The 21,553-nt window shown below is 35.3% G+C and overlaps 1 protein-coding gene across 1 annotated transcript in view; it reads right to left on the bottom strand.

Moving 5' to 3' along the window:
* The window catches only part of LOC140341249 (uncharacterized), a 63,791-nt gene that overhangs the window by 37,854 nt on the left and 4,384 nt on the right, over positions 1 to 21,553 (bottom strand). The window contains exons 5-34 of the mRNA XM_072426815.1: positions 21,202 to 21,292; positions 20,025 to 20,074; positions 19,010 to 19,164; positions 18,787 to 18,913; positions 17,544 to 17,718; positions 17,112 to 17,212; positions 16,252 to 16,473; positions 15,570 to 15,744; positions 14,361 to 14,438; positions 14,150 to 14,202; positions 13,424 to 13,568; positions 13,211 to 13,321; positions 12,335 to 12,476; positions 11,871 to 12,014; positions 10,836 to 10,973; positions 10,040 to 10,141; positions 9,851 to 9,961; positions 9,043 to 9,199; positions 8,930 to 8,956; positions 8,663 to 8,818; positions 7,343 to 7,618; positions 6,584 to 6,701; positions 5,395 to 5,474; positions 5,043 to 5,098; positions 4,853 to 4,958; positions 4,535 to 4,596; positions 3,215 to 3,320; positions 2,780 to 2,890; positions 2,499 to 2,512; positions 1,002 to 1,101 (exon numbers count right to left, since the gene is read on the bottom strand). Coding sequence (XP_072282916.1) covers positions 1,002 to 1,101; positions 2,499 to 2,512; positions 2,780 to 2,890; positions 3,215 to 3,320; positions 4,535 to 4,596; positions 4,853 to 4,958; positions 5,043 to 5,098; positions 5,395 to 5,474; positions 6,584 to 6,701; positions 7,343 to 7,618; positions 8,663 to 8,818; positions 8,930 to 8,956; positions 9,043 to 9,199; positions 9,851 to 9,961; positions 10,040 to 10,141; positions 10,836 to 10,973; positions 11,871 to 12,014; positions 12,335 to 12,476; positions 13,211 to 13,321; positions 13,424 to 13,568; positions 14,150 to 14,202; positions 14,361 to 14,438; positions 15,570 to 15,744; positions 16,252 to 16,473; positions 17,112 to 17,212; positions 17,544 to 17,718; positions 18,787 to 18,913; positions 19,010 to 19,164; positions 20,025 to 20,074; positions 21,202 to 21,292 — 3,489 coding nt within the window. The remainder of the gene's footprint in view (positions 1 to 1,001; positions 1,102 to 2,498; positions 2,513 to 2,779; positions 2,891 to 3,214; positions 3,321 to 4,534; positions 4,597 to 4,852; positions 4,959 to 5,042; positions 5,099 to 5,394; positions 5,475 to 6,583; positions 6,702 to 7,342; positions 7,619 to 8,662; positions 8,819 to 8,929; positions 8,957 to 9,042; positions 9,200 to 9,850; positions 9,962 to 10,039; positions 10,142 to 10,835; positions 10,974 to 11,870; positions 12,015 to 12,334; positions 12,477 to 13,210; positions 13,322 to 13,423; positions 13,569 to 14,149; positions 14,203 to 14,360; positions 14,439 to 15,569; positions 15,745 to 16,251; positions 16,474 to 17,111; positions 17,213 to 17,543; positions 17,719 to 18,786; positions 18,914 to 19,009; positions 19,165 to 20,024; positions 20,075 to 21,201; positions 21,293 to 21,553) is intronic.

Raw genomic sequence — 21,553 nt, 5'->3', positions numbered from 1 at the left:
GATCGTTAACATAATAAATAGGCCATCTTAGCATTCATAAAGCTTATTGTTGAGAGATGTGCTCAGGTATATTCATTCCTGACAGTGCAGAAAGCATGTGCAGATATCAAGTCACTTGAGATATCATTTACCCCAGTTATGACTGCCAGTGCCTGTACAGCAGACATTTTGTGTAATGTCAGCAAACTGATTTGCCATTTAATGATAAAGCTAAAATAAAGCCCCATTCTAATTTAATAACCCAGTATATAATGTTATTTGAATGCAAGGCATACTTCAGCTGCTTTAAACTTTACAACCAAGAAGGAGGCACCAAGGGATGAAATATTGCAATATTTGCTCCATATATTGCATTAATATATTATACTACAGGTAGTCCCTGGGTTACATATGACATAGGGACTGTAGGTTTGTTCTTAAATTGAATTTGTAGTCTGAACAGGTACAATTTTTTTAATAAATGCAAATAGGAGAGATGTTTGTCACAACATATTATTAGGCAGCGTAGTGTCAGTTACTGTATAAAATCCTCACTGTGAGTTAATCACAAACAAAGCAAAAATAACTTTACGGAGCTCAGACATTCAATAAACTCTGGAGCAAGCTGTGCTTTGATATGCAAAAAGAAACAACTGCAGAGTTTGTCGTGGTCATTAAAGAGTTACAAGATGCTACAGATCAGCTCAGCTCCTAAAATCATCCACAACCTCAGCTTTGTTTAGAAAAAGACTTCTTCTGCAAGTCATGCAAACCGCCCCGCTCCCCCATCAAGCCTCCATCCTGCACACGAACAAGCATGGAAGCCCCGTTTGTATCTAGGAGTTGTCCATATGTCGGATGCCCTTAACTCGGGGACTATATGTATAATATATGTATATTAACAAATGGAATCCTTAACACAAATCCTTATAACAAAATCCACCAGGCCCCATCTAATAAATCTAGCAGTGTTGATGATTCAGTGCTTTCCACTAAATTAATGAATACATGTAGGAACTCACCGCATTCCATGTGTGGACAGCAGTTTTCTGACCAGGGGCTAACTATGACATTAGCTCCTTTCTTGCAGTAAGGGGGTTCACAAACCACATGATCGCATGGCTGTGAGGAACACATAGAAAGAATAGCAGAAGGTATGAGTTGAAGGTATGGGTTGTTAGCAAGTCAAGAGTATAGTAAGTAAGATCATTGATTCAATTTCCTACAAGTAGCTGTTTTAATGTATAACTCCAAAGGCAAGATCTAGCACATCTTTGAGATATCTAATATTACTTGAGATATATCTTCACTTTCTATTGTGTCATATGTAAAGAAAGTAAAGAGATCCCTCCTGCAGAAACAACAAGAAAACATAAATCAGTGGAGTGGAGAAGTGTGTGCAATTGCAGAGAGAACAGAAGTTTGTGGGAAATATTCCAGTTTACACCTGTTTTTTAGTGACTGTAAAAAAGGGCATTTCCTCTGATTTTGAGGGAATTTTCTCTTATCCTGCTGTTTGTTTGGGAAAGGAAGTGATGGGAATTCCACCCAAGGAGAATATAAAGGAGGATTTTAACATATACTTCAATATATACTACTTTTTGTTTTGGTGTTTTAGATATGCGCCAACACTTAGAAAGAGAGGTTGTTGTTGGTGAACCAACATAAGCAATTATTGCATAAGCAATAATTGCTATTATTAGGATGTACTTGAGTGAACACTCAGGAATAAACTTTACAATATTTGCTCATACACCAACATGCAAAACATTTTGCAAACTGCAGTAACTTATTGCAATCAGGAAGTTATAGCTATCAGTTATGAAAGGCTGAAACAGAAATTCCTCTATTATTCTTCAATCTGGAGACAGTGAAATAAAGTATCTGATTAGTTTCTCTGGGGACAACATTACAAGAGACATCCCTGTAAAATTAACCTGACCTATTCAAGTAACTTTTGGTGTTGGCAGATACTTATGTTGGTGTCAGATCTATCCCTATGTCCAATTAGAGACTGGTTGAGTTGGGCAGTAGCATTCTTGGCATTTAACACTGGGGATTTGGAATAGTGCTAAGACATGGACATGATTAAGCCTTTTCTGGATTTCCATTTTCTTAATCACATTTTTGTTCAGTATTTTATCCGTTGTTAAATTCAAACTAAATATATTGTACCGTCTGATTTTTATGTGCATGGTTTAGCCTAAGATATAAACTAATATTACTACTGGGGAACAAAGCAGACATTGTCAAACTGTTAGGTAATCATGTTTATATCCACGAACCAAACACTTACTTTCCAACAGACCTAGATCTAAATAACAGACCTGTTTTTTTTGCAGACTAAGGGTTATGGCATCATCAAAACTAGGTAGTAGGGGGAGTGAAAAGTTTGGGCCATTGTATGACTAAATAGGGGGGACAAACTGAAATTTTATCAAGTAATGTGGCCATGTCTGTAACTACCCTTTGAGAATGTAAAGGCACTTCTATACAATGTAGAGAAATTTGTTACTTACTGGTTCTGGTGGACCTATGAAAATAAAACAAAAAATATATTACTAATTATTCAGTTTAATATAGTTTACAGTTTTATAGTTGTACAGTTGTGTTTTCCAATTTTCTATTTGTTTGATAGAAAATGTGTTAGAAGAAGATAAAAATAACTATTTTATTTACAGTTATTTTGCTGGCATTTTACTGATGAAAGTGTATCGTTTATCTTGTTCCAAAAACTTTTATATTATGACTGCTTTAAAATCCTTTTATGTATATGAATAAAAATCAAACAGAAACTTACGATTAGTACCACTGCAGTTGTATGTGAAACAGCACTGGGTTTCTGGATCAATAGTTTTGGTTAGCTTGCCATCGGGTCCACAATCTGGTGGTGGACTGCATGTGCCACATTCTGGGGAAAAACAAACAATTCTTAGCTATTACATATGCTTAGCCATATGTTGCCCCTTTCAAGCCAATCACAACCCCCTGTCCCTTATTACCCACCATCATAAAGGAAACATGTCATGACCAGATCATGAGGGTGCATTTAATTACTTAAATGAGTTGGAACAGTACACAGTCAGTGAAGTAGGATCTTCTGATCTGCCTACTTGTTGCCATCAATCAATAAAGCCACAGGTCAGCATGACAGCTTAACTTGTTCCAAAGGATGTCAGCTGTGACATTTTTTATATTCTTTTAGATAAACATTTTCATTTTTACCAACACTTACCACAATCAACTTCTGGACAGCAAGGGTCATGCCCTGTTTTGTACACCTTCTTGGAGCCTTGCATGAAACATTGGGGTTCAGGGGGGCAAACTTTGTCCTTGCATGTCTGCAAACAATAAACAAATTAAAATGAATTGCTTTTTTTATTGTGTTTGTATCTGTAGTGCTTATGTACACTTAGACATTTGTTGTCTAATGACTCTAATTGCAGCATATTCAGTGTCCAACCCAGAATTTTTTTTACACTGGGTGGTAAGCAATTGTAGGCAGGTGGCAGCCCCAGTATTGTAACATAACTCATCACTAACCACCCAAAAACACCTAGTTGGTTCCTGAAAAGTGCCAGGTGGTGCGCCCAGCTAAAAGGGACTGGGAAGAACACTCACTTGCTAGTGAATAATGTTGGGGGTTTTCATGAAAAACAGTAAGGTTCTCGTAAAAGACCTTAAAAAACTAGGTTATGTTGAGACTTTTCTTGTCACAGGTTCACAGGAAACAACTACATTTGTGTGCCTCTCCCTATAGTTAGATCCAAGCTAACTGTGTCAAGATGCAATTCTTTCTCCTGTGTTTACAAGCCCCTGTAGGCCAGTTAGCAGAATCCAATGTATGTTAACAGAAAACAATCTAACAGGGATGTATAATTGAGAAAAAGGTGAAAACCGGGTTTTCTGTCATCAAAAGATGACAGAATACATTCAATATTTAACTTACCTAAAGCAAATGGCACTTCATACTCCTAAATTCGTTGTTTTGTAGACACCTAGACATGCCTAGGCTTTTAGGTAGATATATAATGTATTTTTCCAATGAAATATTGCAATTATAACAGTAGCTCAAAAATGTTCCTATAATAGCACATGAGCTGTAAAAAAATGGCACCTCACAAAACATAATATCATAAATCATATTTTCAGGGTTTTTCTTTCCATATTGTTTTTAAACCACGTACAATGTACTTTTCAACTTTCTAGAAAGTTGTACTTTTCCAGAATTAAAAATTCCCTAGCACACCCCCCTTCTTCCATGCAAGAGAACACTAACGCTGCTGAGGATGCTAACATCATCATGGTGGTGGCACCCAGCAACAGTCTGGAGTATCTGGAAATTTTGGATGTTAACTCAAGGGAGGCTTTTACATGTAAATAACGTGCATTGAGTATATCAAAATCTTATATAATGTTTAGGTAAATATTGTTGTTGAAATTTATAGTCTGATGACAGGTTCACTTGAAGGCATTTTAAAAAGAAATGTGATGTGAAAAATGTGAAATGTGATCAGATGTGACAGTTGGTTATGACAGGTTGTAAGACACTTACAGGTGTTGAGAGTGGTATCACTGCTGGGGTTGTTTTTGGAACTGGTGGAACAGTTGTTGAAGCTGGTAAAAAGAAAAGAGTAGTAAGTCTTTAAAAAAAGCATTGCATATATCTGAGCAATTTAAAATTAGATTGTGAAACCTTTTTCAACATAAATGATAACAAAAAATGATATGGGGTCAATTGCTCTATTAGATTAAAAGCAACTGAAATATTATGCTAACCCCTGTTTTTTTAATGCAAATTTAATTATTGCCCAGTTGTTTATGTAGTCCTGTGAGTGAAATTTAAATAAATCGAATAGCTTTGGCAACTCACCAATACATTCGAACTCTTTACAGCATGGATCATTAGAAGCCACTTCTACCCTTTCTTCACCTGATTTACATGTGACATATTTGCATACCACATTTTGACATGGCTCCTGCACAGAAAATGGGAATCAGCATTATGTTAGAAGAACAAGCATGCATCCATATAATGTATTTATTGTCATAAATATGTTTACCGGTTCAGGAGTACTGTAGATAGGAGGAGGTTCAGTACCAGGAGGTAGAGTAATACCTGCAATAAAGTTGCACAAAAAAATTTCTAAAATAATTAACTATGGCCTATGTATACAAACAATGTGTATTGCATGATCTATGACAGCCAAAAAATAATAATAAAGTTAATTGTAAACATAGCAATGGTATTGTGTCCATTACATACTATACAAAATAAAAGTTTTCATCATGCAGAATAAGGGTCTTCACAACAATATTATTTTTTCTTTGTATATTTAAAGACAATCATTAAATTACATGTCAAGGTTTTTAAATGTTGGCTTCTACAACACAGAGAACATACAAACTACTTACAGTCCTTTAATTGTACACAGCGATGGGTAACTTCATCAAACACCATTCCAGGGGCACAGAGTGGGTAACAGCCTTCAACTCTACAAAAGCCAAAAAGCACAGTCAATTAGGTAATGCCTATTGTAAGTTTAGTCAGTGGTCAGTTAAAATAATCTATCAAAAGGAAAAATATGGGGCCACCATTGGTGGGAATTGTTTGGAAATGCTAGTTGTCTAGCTAATATGGCATCTGACTTCAGTACATTATACAGTACACTGAACCAAAATGTGTCTATATCAGAAACCTTAGAATGTTTAAATATTTTGTTCTGGATCACTGACTAATTATCAAGGCAAGAAGTTCAATTTTAGCAGTTCTATGTTTCTCCTCTACTAAGTTTACTCTAATTATGCTGAAACAATGGGCCTGATTTATTAAATCTCTCCAAGACTGGAATGGATACACTTTCATCAGTGGAGAATGGATCTGCTCCAGGCAAAACATTTGCTAGCAATTAGAAAATTACTTTTTAATCAATCCATTCCAAGTTTGCTGCATCACCCAGCTTCACTGATTAAAAGAGTATCCTGTCCAGCCTTGGAAAGCATTAATAAATCAGGCTCATTGTGTAAAAATTTAGACAAACTATTCCGGTGAAAATGCACAGGAAGTATTGTGTTTTCAGTTTTTGCAAATGTCCTTGCAAGACATGAAATCTAATATCTAATTTTCTGTTATTTTAAAATGTTGGATTAGCAGAGTGTTTTCCTATTATTGGGGGGCAGTTTTCCATTTCCATAAAGAGTTTTGGACCATAGCTAGTGTTATCAGCACTCTGGGCTTTAAAATAAAGTTTAGGGAAAAAAATAGTCCTCAGACTATGATAATGACATATGACTTTGACATTAGACAGTGAGCCCCTTTGAGGGACAGTTAATGATATGACAATGGACTTTGTGAAGCATTGCGTAATATGTCAGCACTGTATAAATACTGGTTATTAATAATAATAATTGACTTTCAGGTACATATTGAAAAAATATGCCATCACGCTTCCTCCTCCTAATCTGTCAAATGCTTACCAATCTTTTTAAGGGATTTATAAAACTTTGAATTTCAGTTTTAGCATATAGGTAAAACAATTGAAAGTCTTTGTTTACTTTTACTAAGCTTTAGGTAGTTAAGGAGCATAAAATGGCTACCACTTACTTAAGTGTTAATGTGCACTTGGTACCCAAAGGATCTTGGCAGGTTGGAATGCAGGGGTTACTACAAGCTCTGTATTTCCATGTGCAGACAGAAAATGATGGCAATCCAAAAGTTTCCTCTGTAAAAGAAAAGTACATACATTACCAATGTAATTTTAATTTTTTTTTTTATTTACATCAGAAACCTGTTCTATAGCTTTCTCCCACAGCTTTTGAAAAATGCCAGTTAATTTTTGGTAATATAGTTATTATAAAGTTAATATTTTGTTACTTTGGCATGATTTTCCTGAGTTCATAGTTAAGCCCTGCCTACCAGTATACCTCTGTCCAATAATAAAATGCCTTACTGGCCAGTTAGAGTAGTCTAAGTGAACAGAAGAGTTGCAGCTGTTGCAGCTCCCCAAACAAGTCAAGGAACATCAGGCCTTGGTACAAAAGTAAAATTACTTAGATAAGGCATACAAGGGGATTTTTGGCTATTAAAAGTAATAAAAGGCATCTTGTTATATCTGCTCTTATGCAAAATATATTTAAAACTTTTTCCCTACTCAAACTTATTCCCTACTCACAACTGATTTCCTTTCCAGAGGAATAGTCCTCTCCATTCTCCGCTAAATGCTATGTTATGTTATTATGTTCATAATAAAGTGCATTAGGTTCTAACAGCCTCAGCTATTTCAGATTCAGCAGTTATGGAAATAATAATATATTTACTTTGTGATATTAAAGTGACTTGTACAGCGTATATCGGGAAACTTACCAACCAACTGGAAGTTCATCTGAAGCATATTTCCTGACTTAACTCGTGACATAATTAATCCGTCACTATTAAGAGAAAGATAATGTCCTCGAGATACATATGATTCTAGAGCATCAAAGCCCTTGACCCAGCGACTTGGTCTCAGGATGAATGTGGCCTGAGAACGGAAGTCAACCTTTGGCTGCCACTTCTTTAGGCTTAGTGTTCCATCATCATTTTGCACGATAAAGAAGTTGTGGTGCTGGGCAGACTCCAAAGAGATCAGTTTTCTGCCATCTAGAGACAAATTAGATGTGTTAAAATATTACATATTTATTCAGGTTGAAAAAAGACCACAAAGCCTGTCAAGTTCAACCTCCAGGGAAATAAACATACTAGAAATCAGCACATCTTGTATAACAACATAAAACATAACTGGTCCAGAGGAAGGCTTGTTTCAATTTGCTTCCAACAGTGGGAAAAAATACTTCCTGATCCTGTGAGGCAATTACATATTCCCTGGATCAACAGTGGTGTCATTTCCTTACAACTTCGATACCTAGTTATATTCTGTGCTTCTAGAAAGGCAACTTTTCTTAATGTATTAGTTATGTGCTTATTGATACATACTAATGTTTATACTATATGTTATTTCAGCTGATGGTACTTTTATATAAATGCAAATCAAAAAGATGACTGAAATATTCAGGCCATGGAAAGATAAGTGCTTTCTAACAATAAAAGGAACACCTGAACAACTGAGAGGCTAATTTCTATGAAATGATGCTGCTCTGCAGAGTTGGTGAAACTTCTGAAGAGGTCAGAAGTCAATCATAATGTTTTACAGCTGGTGATCTACTTCACAGTCATCAATTATTGAAAAAATGTCATCCAAGCCATGGTTGCCACATAAGCCTGCCTACCGCTGCCTTTTACTGTCAAGAAGAAGATGCTATTGCTTGCTGTGGTACCCCAGCACTTTGTATCTGTGAGTATTTTCCCCCCAATATATACCATATATATCACCATATTTCTCTTATCATAAATTGTACAGAAAGAGCTGCAATGATTTCCTAATTTATCCTATGTTCTCCTTACTGAGAAGTTGAGCCATATTATAACATCCTACTGTTCATGTTTTAAATATTAAAATCAATAAATGTAACCCTACCTTTCTGATCACCACAAAGCAAAAATTTTGAACAAATGAATCACAAATACATCAAGTGATGAGAAAATAATAACTAAAAAATAAAAAATTGTTTTGTTGATGTAATATATATTTTCTCCTTGCAGGAAAAGTATATACATTTGATATTTGCCTTTAAGTTCAAAACTTACTCAATGGATCAACAAAAAGGCCTCGAGTAACCATAAAGCTGGCTTGAAGATTTCCAGGGGTATCGATATCTTCCACTGAAACATTGCCAGTATCATAATCAGCTACCAGTGACTTGCCATTGATCATCAGAAGTCGATATGGTCCTTCTCCAGCATCTGAAACAGAAATCAAGGTTTGAAGGTAATATAACTGCCTTTCATGCAAAATATGAATGCATTGTTAACTGTACCATGAGTTTTGAACTATAAAATGTATGAACATCTTACCTCTGTTATAATATTCACAAGGAGATGCTGCAAGAGAATAAAAGGAATATTTTTTATATTGTTTACGCACAGACCATTATAATTTCCAAATTATACAAATATTGTTTACTTACGGCATGTGTCTGGGCTTCTCCATTCGACTGTGACACCTTTTCGGCAGCAGGCACGGGCATAAGCTGCCAAAGTGGTGCAGTAACACAGACAGCTTTCACCCTCTCTGCAGGCCTCTGTCTCCTCCACACAAGCTGTATAATAAGGTTCCACATTGACCTGACATGAGGACAGAAGTGATCCAAGCATTAAGAAAGTTTTATGGTCAAAACATATTTAAAATATTTACACAGAGAGGTTTTACACAGACCCCAAAGCTAAAAGTCTTATGCTAAAAAAAATGCTAAAAAAGTGCCATACCTATGTGAGATGCAAAACCTTTCAACCTACCCCCAGTTATCTCTATCTCAGATAGGATTTCTCTAAGAATAAAGAAAATAACTGCCTTTACAGCAATTATTTAGAGGTTCCAAAAATAAAAAAAGAGGTTACGTGTTATTTAGTCTGTGCCTAAAAGCACTGGTAAGCATTGGTAAATAAAATGAAAAATCAGTATTCTGTATCCTGAATGGCTACTGTGCGTACCCTATTTACCCCTCTTAACTAACAATCATTATAAGTAAACATTGTTTATTTATAATATTAATTGTATTTTTCTAGCACATGTATTTTAGTAAGTGGAAATAAATTAGAAAAAAGATTCTGTAATTATGACAAACATCATCTAGGGGAGTAGGTTAATATATGTCTTGAGGTGATACAATCATTAGGCAATGGTGATTGCCATGGACCTTCCTTACAATTTCAGAGTGACATTTGTGTACAGTTATCTTCTGCCAATGAACATAAACAATAAACATAATTTTTTACCACATTATGGCATTCAGCAAAGTCATCACTCTTGAGAAGGCTGCATCGATTTTCAATAAACTTCTTATGATTCTCAGATGGAGGAGAAAGAGGGTTTATATCATCGGGACACTATAGAAAAGAAGACTTATTAAAGTACACATTACATTTTTATATGACAAGAAGGTTGGTGCTAAAAAGATCACCTACCTCACCAATCAGGAAGCGAGAGGCATATTGAGCCATGTTGCTAATTTCCATCTCAGATGTTGTGGTTCCATCTGCATCACCGCACAAACCTTGGACTTTTCCCTGTGTCAACAAAACAAGAGTTTTATAGTACAAAAATGTAAAATGACAGCTGCAAGCGGTTAGGTTGCTAATGATTATATTGACATTTGATGGTGGTCCAATTGGACCCTTTCTAAGGTAACATCCATGATTCCTTTAATGAGTCAATCCTATCAGTCCCTTTGTAGAAATGGAATGGAATGCCTGGTTTTGCCTGTACTTTCTGCAAAACTCCTTACACACTGTGCATTTTGTCAATACATTTGTATTCAACACTTGTTATTTTGTGTTTTACATGGATTGCATTACTCAATGTGCCCATAACTCTGGATACCACACTTTTTTTTTACCACAATACACAGATTGTACACAGTTGTTTACTGCAAATTATTTATAATACACATTCATTGCCATGTGTTGTGTTAGTGCAACAAGATGTTATAAATATCAGTGCAATGCACTACACTGCATACCACATTTTTGGTGCATTTGCAATAATTAGCAGCACTGTGTGCATTTTACAGTAAATATCTAAGTGTAAAATGAGACTAATAATGCCAACACAACATTCTGCTAGTGACTATTTTCAGGAGTTTAAATCAAACAATGAGTATTTTTATTTTTGTAGATCTTCTGCAGTCTTAGTGTAAAAAAAAATCCCCATTTCGCCTATTCCTGCACTTTTGCTTTAAGTCACTAAGAAATTCCCTCGTACCTGTAGTTTGGGCTCCAGCTGAATAATAACATCCAAGTGTTGATCGTAGTAAACAGAAAGCCCTTCCAAGAAATGGGCAACTATGTAGAAGCCAGTTCGGTATGTTCTAAATTCGGTCCTTGCACCTAAATTATGTACCTTGAAGAAAGAATACATGTGGCAAAAAATTACAAAACATACTCAAGACAGTTTAGGCTTGAATGACATATAATCACCCATCAGATGTTTCTTTTTAAAGGAAACTTCAGTTACACGACTAAAACTGTTTTACCTGCCTAATTAATTGTAATGTTTTGGGCATACTATTGTCATTCAGATAAGCATGCCTTGTTATCAGGAAATATACAGTAAGGAGAGTTGGGCTCATATAAAAACATATTTTAATGCAGCATTAAGCAATGTAAAATAAGCAAAAACATTGCAAAGCACTAAAACAGAATACATTTGTTGCAGCTTTAAAGTACTTCAAAGATCCCTTTGAACTGTTTTAAAAATTGCAGTTGTTCTAGGTTTTCAAAAGACTTTGATTTGGGAGCAAATGCACTAGTTTGTGCTGTTATGAGTTTTATTATGATGTATTGTTTTGTTTTTGCAAGCCATGTATGTAAGTTTTAGAAGCACATTTCAGGACTAATGAAGATTTGCACCATTGCCTGTCCTTTTTGGATTATCACTGTAACAGGTTATAGATTGATATAGTTGCTATCTGATTGTAGATAATAGACCTTGTTGGCCCTCTTTCTGTGAATTCCTCCTAATAACTGTTAAAAACTGATATCACACAGACATGAGATGAGAAGCTTCCCAAATAGCGCACAGGTAGCAACAATCTAGTCCTAACCCTCATCTTTATAAAACTGGCCTTGGATAGAAATATGGAGGAATACAATGTAAGAAAAAAAAGAACCCACAATTACATATAAAATTACATCAAATTGAATTCTTTTGCACTAAATTGAATTTAGCAAACAACATGACCTCTTTAAAATTTGCCCGTCATCAAATCACCATGTGTCTTGTTGCAGAAACACTTACCACCTCAGGATCAGAGTCACTGAGCACAACTGTGGTTCCTCCAAATTTGATGGTAATAATCTTTTTGATCAAAGCTCCACCCAGTTCCTCATTCGGGGCATTTTGCATGACAACACTAAATTGTGGGCTTTCACCTTTCAGAGACTAAAAAATAAAATCAAACAGTATACATTAAATAATATTTTTGCAAATGTGGTATATATTTGCCACGTTCCTACAGTGTTTCAAATTTAGAAATAGTAAACTTTTATGAAAGGTTTGTCAAACACAAGTTTCTTGATGGCAAGAGGGTAGACAATAAAGTGTGAGTGCTACCACTCCAGAGATCCTTTTTTGAAAAAAAAACTATTCTCTGATGGTTACAGTACATTTTGACTGAATTACTGCAGCTTTATTTATCATTTACAATTTTTTTTATTACAATTCAACACTGAGTAAGTACATGCATATATTTTTCAACTAACCTCAACCAGGACAATTGCACAGTGCCTTGTAGCAAAAGTCTTCCAGACACCATCAAAAAGGAGGAACTGAGATCCAGCGTATGCGTTACATACTCGGTTACATGGGTTGTTGGTACACACAAACTTGCCATTTTCACATGTGCTGAAAATAAATAAAAAAAAAAAAAAATGGTTATATTTCAGGTTTTGAGCTTTTATTTTTATATAGTGTGTATACATTTCATGAGGTTTACCATCTGTTTTGACTAACAGATTGTTGTTACTTGTTATTAAACCTGTTTTAAATAAAGCATAATAAATATATTTTTTATATAAAAAAATAGTGAATATAAACCTATTGCAGACAATTGGGACCAGTGCCACACTAGGTCATCTTGAAACAATAGTTACCAAGAGATGTTTTTACATAGTACATACATTATCATTATTGTATTAATTTAGATTATGTTATTTGGTCAGTCCGTTATGACATATTTTTTCTTAACAGTTGTAGCACAGCCTGAAGCCTGAAGGTCATATACAGGTAGACTTTAACGTGATGAGAAATCTGTTTTTCTTTTCTTATATTACAATATTCCTGTGATTCTTTATCTTCATCTGATCAACATACAAATTTGGTGTATTCTTGCTTTGTGAAATATGAATGGCATTTTTTTAATGCAATAGATGCTTTGCAGATTTTTTTCAGTAAGGGAATTTTCTATGATAACGGGCACATCACTTCCTAGAGAGTCAGCTTTCACTCTCTAGTTGACCTCTGCACATTTGCTGACTTCATCACAGATTCTGCATGTGTCTGTCCAACTATTTACATTCATTTTTACCCGTAGGTATATTTACATAGAGAGAGGTGAAATAACGCAAGTGTTTGCTTACCATGAGTTACAGTCTCGTGCCAATGTTTCACCAGGGTTGTACACATCATCGCCATGCACACAAGGGCATTGATTTAGTGGCACACAGCTTCCATCACTACTTCTCAACAGACTAGAAGGTAAAAAACGTTTAATTAAAAAAACAGAATGTGTAACATATTGTTACATCTTCTAGTTATAGATGATAAATGCCTTCAATTTATAAAAAGCCTACCCAGTCTTGCAGACACATCCTGGCTGGCATTCCAATGTGCAGACTTGGTCCAGTACTGCCAAGTTCTGACAAGTTGGCTCACATGACTTGCCATAACCCACCAAACAGTCTAAGAATATTTCATCATCGGAGCATGTCTCCACTTCTGCCAATTAAACAAAGAAAAATTATAGACACTGAAATCAAACACAACCAGCAATTACAATAGCTTTTTGTTTAAACATAAAAAAAAATTTGGCACATGTTAATTATGTTGACAAACTAGGTCTAAGCATTTGTGGTGCAACTGTGTCTGCAAAATTTTGGAAGTGACCTTTTTTAGAAGTCTTTCCTAGTACTTATGCTTTTCTAGTACTAATGCTAATGTCTAGGCATCTCAATACACAGAGCTTGCTGATTGGATAATTAAAGATCAGCAAGCCGCTAGCTAATATTTATAAAAATCTGTGCTCTCTCTCCCTCCCTCAGTTAGCTCCTCTTCCATTATCACTGCAATAGGCAACTTGGTCTAAATCGTGCTTCTGCATTGTATTGTTTCTTTCAGCCAACAAAATCTTATATTTTATATAGGCACCTTCCCAACTATAATAGGCTACGCCTATGCTGATAGCCGACTTACAGTTTGTCACATGTACTGCAGAAAAATGAGAACCATTTCAATGAACTTCAGGCACACAACAGGCCCAAAGCGCTTATGGATTAATTTATGCCAGTGCAGCAACTTACCAGGAGCTGGGGGTTGTTCAGTTTCTCCACACTGTAATACTCTCTCACAGGGACTAAAAGACAACAAGATGTTACATGTAAATAGACATATAACTAAATATATTTGCAAAGCATATGCTAAAAAACTCTTTGTATTGGCTACATAAAACTTGATTTAGGGGTAAGAAGTCCTCTACAAATAAGCAGAATATTGTTCAAATAAACTTCATACCATGTTTGTCCATCAGGCTGAGTGATGGTCTCTCCCAGCTTGTACACACGATTTTTGTTGTAGCAAGGGCACGAATCTCTGAAAAAATTACAAATAAAGTTTTAGCAGCACGGAAAAAGGTACATACATTAGCTTTAAACCTAGTTGTCATGTGTTCATCTCGGTGTCAAACAGTCCCACTACTTTGTAAATCACTGCAGACTGCAACACTAGACTTGAGAGGGCGCAAATGGTTGGCAGGTAGAAAGTTAAGAATGCCAACATCACTACCATCACAGTTTTTTAGACATGTTAGCAACAAAGACAAACACTGAACATGCATGAATGTGTGAGTAGAAGCTATCAGTAGTGTGTGCTCCTGCCATTATATATAATTTAGTTTTTTTTTTTAGTTCAGTTATATTACAATAAACCAATACTGTTTTAAAACCCTGTTTTACAGCACCCATGGCTGTAAAACGCTGTCTTACACTTACAGCCATGGGTGCTGATTCAACTTCCAAGCTACCCTACACTCATACATAGCAAATGAAGGAATTCTGTGTTTAACCCATTTATTTAACAGAATGATGAAAACCCTAAGCCTTCCTGGATTTCTCATTTACCCCTAGATGGGGCTAAACTTGGTGTACGACATTTGGGTTTTTCCTGCTGCCAAATTTCTAGAGATGTTGTTGCTGATTGCATGTAGCATGTAAAACTATAGTAAAGTTATAAGTGTATAAAAAATGGTAAAACTTAGGATATTTATACAAAGAAAATAAATGATTGAGACAAATCTCAATGATTTTGCTACATTCCTGCTATATATCCCACATTTTATGTATGTGATGTTCCAGTGGACAGTAACAATCTGTAACTGAAACATAACTAAAACAAGAAACAAGATCTTGTTGTGCTGAGGTAATTATGGAACTGCTGTTGCTGACTTCTCTTTCTAAAAATTCTAAAAGTTGCCTGGCTTTTATGCTAATCCTAAGCCAATGACCCAGAACAGTTCTGGAAACACACCATAAGTCCTGACTTCATTTGATGGATTTGTGTATAAGGCAGGAGACACTTGGAACAAGGAATCAGAACCAGCTAAGCAATTAGCATTTTTATATGGAAACCAGTAATGGCATTGTTTCAATCACTACGGGACTATGAGAATACTAAATAAATAGAAGAATATACACTTCCAGTGAATGATAATGGGTGTCTTCTTACCCGCTGACACATTTATCGAGGGAGGCATCATAGTAGAGGTCTGGAGGGCAGATACAAGCTTCATTCAGAGGGATTGCTGATGAGATCTTCTGGAGCCTAATGGAGTATTCAGCGCAGTCTTGCTGAGTGAATGTATCACTGGTAGTAAAGATCATATCACCTTTGCATTCCGGAGCTAATAAAGAAAAAATGACATTGGCCTCATAAAGCTAGTGGAACATAATGGAAATAGAATAACTTTTCATGAAGCTCACACCAATTATATGGAAATGCCATAATATTAGTGTTAAACTCAGGATGATAACACTGGAAGGTAGAAGTCATTACCACTGAGCCAATCTGATTTGACAGATGTTTGTCCCTCACATAAAAGGTACACACACATCCTGTTCTCCTAAAACAATTCTTATCCTAAACAAGAGTAGTTAGGTTGTAATGTATAACCAGTAAAAAGAAGGTTGTTAGTGATTCCTGGTAAGTAATTACTAGGACAGAAAAAATTAAATACTAATATTATCAGATATAAAATGTGAACTAAATATCCTATAATATTGCTAGATTTGTAAACCAAAATGTGACAAAAACTCCTCCATGGAACTTAGACAGGTGGCCTTGGAGAAAAAGTGTATAGTCTAACATTAAATCAAATTTCATTTATTTAAATAAACTTATTTAAACTTACCACAGTCTGTGAATGTAGAGCTAACAGGGACAATAATTCCTGCATGGGCACAGCGATAGGCATAGTCTGCCACGGCAGAGCAAAGTCCAATAGATCCACCATAGTATAAACTGTTAGAGCAAGATGTCTTGTAGTTGTGAGTGTCAATCAAAAGGGCACAGTCTTCAAAAATTGAACTTTCGAAGGCATCAGAGCAAGTCAGATCAGCTTGCACTTTTTTACCTGTATGGTTAGAAGAAAATTGAATTAGGCACAAAGCCAAATAAGAATTCAATTACTTATTAATAAATATGACATATATATTATGTGTGATATTGTTAAAAAGATATTATATTAAATAGCAGCATTACTATAATTTTTTTAATAATGGGCCAGATTTGTTCAGTTACAGCAATGAATTTAGGATAACTATGTCTCCAGGTGAACAGATAAACGCACAGCTGAAGAACACATATATGGACTGTTTTGGTCATGTCGAGGGTTGAACTTGTGGTCGCCTATATCAAGTGAGTTTACCACAAGTGTGCTAAAGGATTTTTTACTCTGCCCATCCATTTTTGTGAATCATATAACCTTGCAGGACATCCCAGCCAGGAGGGGGGTACCCTATTTACAGTTAATACAGTTGTGCCCCAACTCTTAGCTAACTGGATAATGAAGCAACAGTACACTAAGTTACTAACCCTTCATCTCTCAGCATGTCTGTACATGTCTATGCAGCAGAACCTCATTAGATCCAATAGTACAAATACTAGCAAATTAGTAAAATTATAGATTAATGGTACAAATCAAAGTTATCCAAAGGTTTGTTGTTCAATAATTTACTCCCCCCTCCCAAATCAAAAGTTTTCTATGATTACCTCTGTCTTCTGGTGATTTTTCACCATCTGAGCACTGGAATTGTGTCTTCCAAGATTTACTGAACAAGCCGGATACAGTTTCAGTAATATCACTTGAGCTCCTGTGTTTGATTAAAATATAATTCATTGGTAAAATAAATATTGTACAGTAAAATGGAGAATATTGCACACAGCCGATTTTTAAGTAGTTAGCATGACAATCCAACTAATTAGATCAATTGGTAAATTGTGTAATTTCAGCTTCAATTTTTGGACTTTCACTTTGTGATAGAAGGTGGATAGCTTCCTCTTGAGCATATCTGTCACCAAAATTATGAGGAACCACAAAGTTTCTTTTTTCAGCTAAAACTATGGAAAACGGTTCCTAAAGAAAGTATCACCTTGCTACTTCTGATATAGACAAAGACTCTGAAAGAAAATAATTCTTCCTACCTGTAGTCATCATTACGATTATCATTGTAGGTCCCACACAAGCCACTGGTTGTATCTTTGTAGCTGGCATCAAGGATAACATAAAAGCGGTTGCCGGCAAAGTCATACTGCAGTTTAAATTGTTGACTGACCACATCCAAGAAGACTGAAGAACTTCTCAAGACTGTAATGGTGTCTAAATAGAATTAAAAATATAATGTGAATGGAAAAACGTATTGCTGATTCGTCAAATCGTTATATTGTTTGACTGAATGTAAGATGTGATATTATGTGATTCAAGGTGATAATAAAATACTTGTTAGGAGTTAATGTGTATATCCAAACTTTTTTTTGGATAGTGTAGGGAAACTTTAAAATGCCTTTATGGTTTTTTTGTTGTGTTTGTCCCTGTTGGGTGATTAACCCTGTCGCTTTCTCCTGGTGACCATTAAACTGAAAAAGAAAGTGATAGGAAATCTAACATTTTTGAGTTGTCAGTAGGACAATTGGTAGGACAAAATGGGTGACTGACAAATGTTTAAATGCATAATTTTCCTCACTTTGTAGAAATTTTATATAATTCCTGTAGCATCTCTAATAGTGAGGGGAAATCTCCCCAATGGGATACAGACAGAAAATAGTCATAGTTTGGACCCACCAATGTTTAGGTGGTCTGGATACAGTGACCATTTTTACTTTACATTATGACATTATTTTAATGTCTACATTGTTCATGTCTTAGAAAAGTTAAACTAATAAGAATATTTGGCGCTTTGTTGCCTTTTTTTAAGTTCTCTTCAGGTGGTCTTGTGATTCAACTACCCCTACAAGGGTATTGTAACATCTGGAGTCTTTACTGAGGGTATAACAAAAAGGGAAAAATGGAAACATTTGCCCAACTTATTGATTGGGCAATTTGCAGTAGCAGTCATGCCTCTACTCTCATCTCCTTTTAAAAGCTCCTTTTAAAAGTTCACTACATGTTCACAGGTGCAAGGTCTGATTGGCTTAAAGTTTTATACATTCCATTTCCAACATAAGTACTGTTGTATATATGATTACAGAAGAGTGGTATCAAGATAGTTATCAGCACACGTTTTTGTAGTTTTGTATAAAATACATTGCAATTGCTTTGGTATAAATACCTAGCTGCATTATTGTGTAAAATATATGCATGTATTTATATGCAGATTTTTTATATACCTGGCATTCAGATTCTTAATATCAAAAACTGCATGAGACATAATTATTGTGTAAAACATACCTAGAACAGAATAGGGAAGGTATGTCTTCTCTCCTGCCACCAATATGCTCCCATCTGACAGCAACTTAATGCTTGCCTTTGATGGAATGTACACATCAACTGACTCAATACAAACTGCTTCTGGATCCTACAATAGAAGATCAAAGTTTTGATATGAAATTAATTTCGGTTGTATAAGAGTTGTATAAGGTTTGTGTTTTAAACTATCAGTATCATCACTTGCCTCAACATCATTCCCAAGTTCGGAGCAAACTTTATTGTTCAAGGTGATAGTAAAGTCTTTTGTTTTAGCTAAAACATAGCTGCAAGTTCCGGGAGTCTCATATAATGTGCCATCAAAAGTGCGAATCATTTGAAATCCAGTAACAGAACAGATACCTAAAAACAATCACAGGTTATTATCACCTTTACAAATTGTAATTTATACCCATTCTAGTAACTGGGAGACAATACCCAATTACCAGGAACTAAAATAAATAAACTATATTTAATACTTCCAAGGAACTGTTGATATAAATTCCTGTGCTGTCACCCAAGACAATGAATCCAACTAAACTTAAATATAGCACTGCTAGCAGTAACCCAGGTGAAGAGCTGTGTATGATTATATATAAATATATATATTCCCCCATAAACAAGAAAATACTGATAAACCCAAAGCCTGGATTCACACTGTCATTGGATGAACCACAAAGGAATGGGCTACCTTAACACAAATTGGCATAGTTATGCACCATAACAGTGGACTCATATTATCTATTATTAACATATCTATGTATTTTAACAGAATAATCACTGTGTTTTTGTGTTTATTCCCACATAAAATACTATATGTTTTTCAGAATTTTATTAGGATGTATATATAGAGCAGTAACTGTATTCACTGAACATTGACAGCAAGTATATCAATCATTGTATTTTAAAACTCAATTACTAGAAAGAAGACCTGCAGCAAATGTTTGGCAAAAGTCACATTAATAATAACTACGATACTGTAGTCTGTTAGCAGTCACTGAATAAATAGAGAATTAAAACTATGTATACTATTTTATTTCACCTTGTTCCAGGCCAAACACTGTTTTATGTAAATAGACATCACATGGGCTAGTAAATAACGTGTATTGACTGGTGCACTTTAAGGCCATTCCAGTTCACATTAATATAAAAATAAGTAATTTTCGAAATGTAAAATTGTAAAATATTTTTGGAACTTTATAAATACAGCACATAAGCATTACCTGAACAACTCAGATTTTTTACACAGGTCAGTGCTCCATCATTGCATGTACTAAAATATAAAAGACACTCATTAATGTGAGAGCATTTTTATTGTGTGAGATATTTAATATAATTAGCTGAAATTTTAATAAAAACCTTGTTTTACTGTTTTTCTGTAATCTAATTTCCACATTGTGGCACAAAATGTACATTGTAAATTTAAAGACTAGAGCTACGTACACACTTCCAATTATTATCGTTGGTAAACGAACGACGAACGATCCTGCACGATATCTGCGAACGATCGTATAGCACTGATCCTGTACATACAGATAACGACACGATCATTCGCAGATATTGTACACACGATAGATGAGATCGTTTGAGCGATACAGGAAGTGACGTGCAGCACAGGAAGTGAGCGAACATTCGTTCATCGCGCATGCTCAGACCATGAACGATCACTGAACGACCGTACACACCATAGATGGTCAACGATCGTCATCCAATGCGATCCGCCGGTCTGGTCGTTCATTTCCAACGACTATCCTCGTTGGTCGGCGTCGTTGTTTACTTTTTTTACGAACAATTTTTGGCCAATCGGTCGTTCATCGTTCGTTCGTCGTTCATTTCCAACGATAAAAATTGGAAGTGTGTACGCAGCTTATGTATGAGCCAACTTTCAGATGCATTTGAATATCCTAATTTGACTATACAAATCTCAATCACTGGCTTCCTTCTATTTCCTCCCAATCATGTGGTACCAGTGTAAAATGTAGCTCTTTAGTTTAGATTTAGTAGATATGGCATATGATAAAATGTAAGATTGAGGTCAAGTAGCAGGCATTATTGAGGAGAATAGATTTACCTTGCTCTGCCTCCTTTAAGATAGCGATTGGTGCCCTAGCAGCCTATCCCTAGCCTTGAACTGGAAAATGAAAATTAGTATTTATTAGGGCCCTGCAGTTTAGCTCCTGGGGGCTAAATGTGCCTGTTCAGGTATGAGGTATTACTTGATGTACCTCCTAGATTATTGCTTTGAGTTTACTTTGAGGTTACTTTATTCTCTAAATAGCTGTACTCATGTCTTTTATGTTTAGGTCTACATGGGGGTGCTGTTGGCATAAATTAAGTGATATACCTATTGCACAATTAGAGGCCACTTCCAGACATTCAACAAAAAAAAAATTGGCCTACCATGTGACACAATCAAGCTCCACAGTTTGTTCATTGGCCACAGTTTCTTGGTTGAAGGTACAAGATTCTCCTTCTGAAGGATTTAGTGGTGCTGAAAAATAAATTTAAAGCATTATAAATACTATTGAATCATTAAAAACTATGGACCAAAGAAGAATAAGTAATACTAAACAAGGTTTAAGGAGTGATGTTGAAACACAATGCTATTTGCATCTAGTCATATGCATATAATAAAAATGTCTTGGATGTACAATTGCCTATATAAATATGAATGGTGTAAGAGTCACAATTTTTTTAATGCAAAGAGGCATGTATTTCATTGTCAGTTCTGTGGCTAGCCTAAAAATGTCCG

The sequence above is a fragment of the Pyxicephalus adspersus genome, chromosome 11 (genome assembly GCF_032062135.1).
Source record: "Pyxicephalus adspersus chromosome 11, UCB_Pads_2.0, whole genome shotgun sequence".
NCBI classification, from domain to species: domain Eukaryota; kingdom Metazoa; phylum Chordata; class Amphibia; order Anura; family Pyxicephalidae; genus Pyxicephalus; species Pyxicephalus adspersus.
The sequence above is the reverse complement of the archived record's forward strand: the minus strand, read 5'-3'. Positions and strand labels throughout refer to the sequence as shown.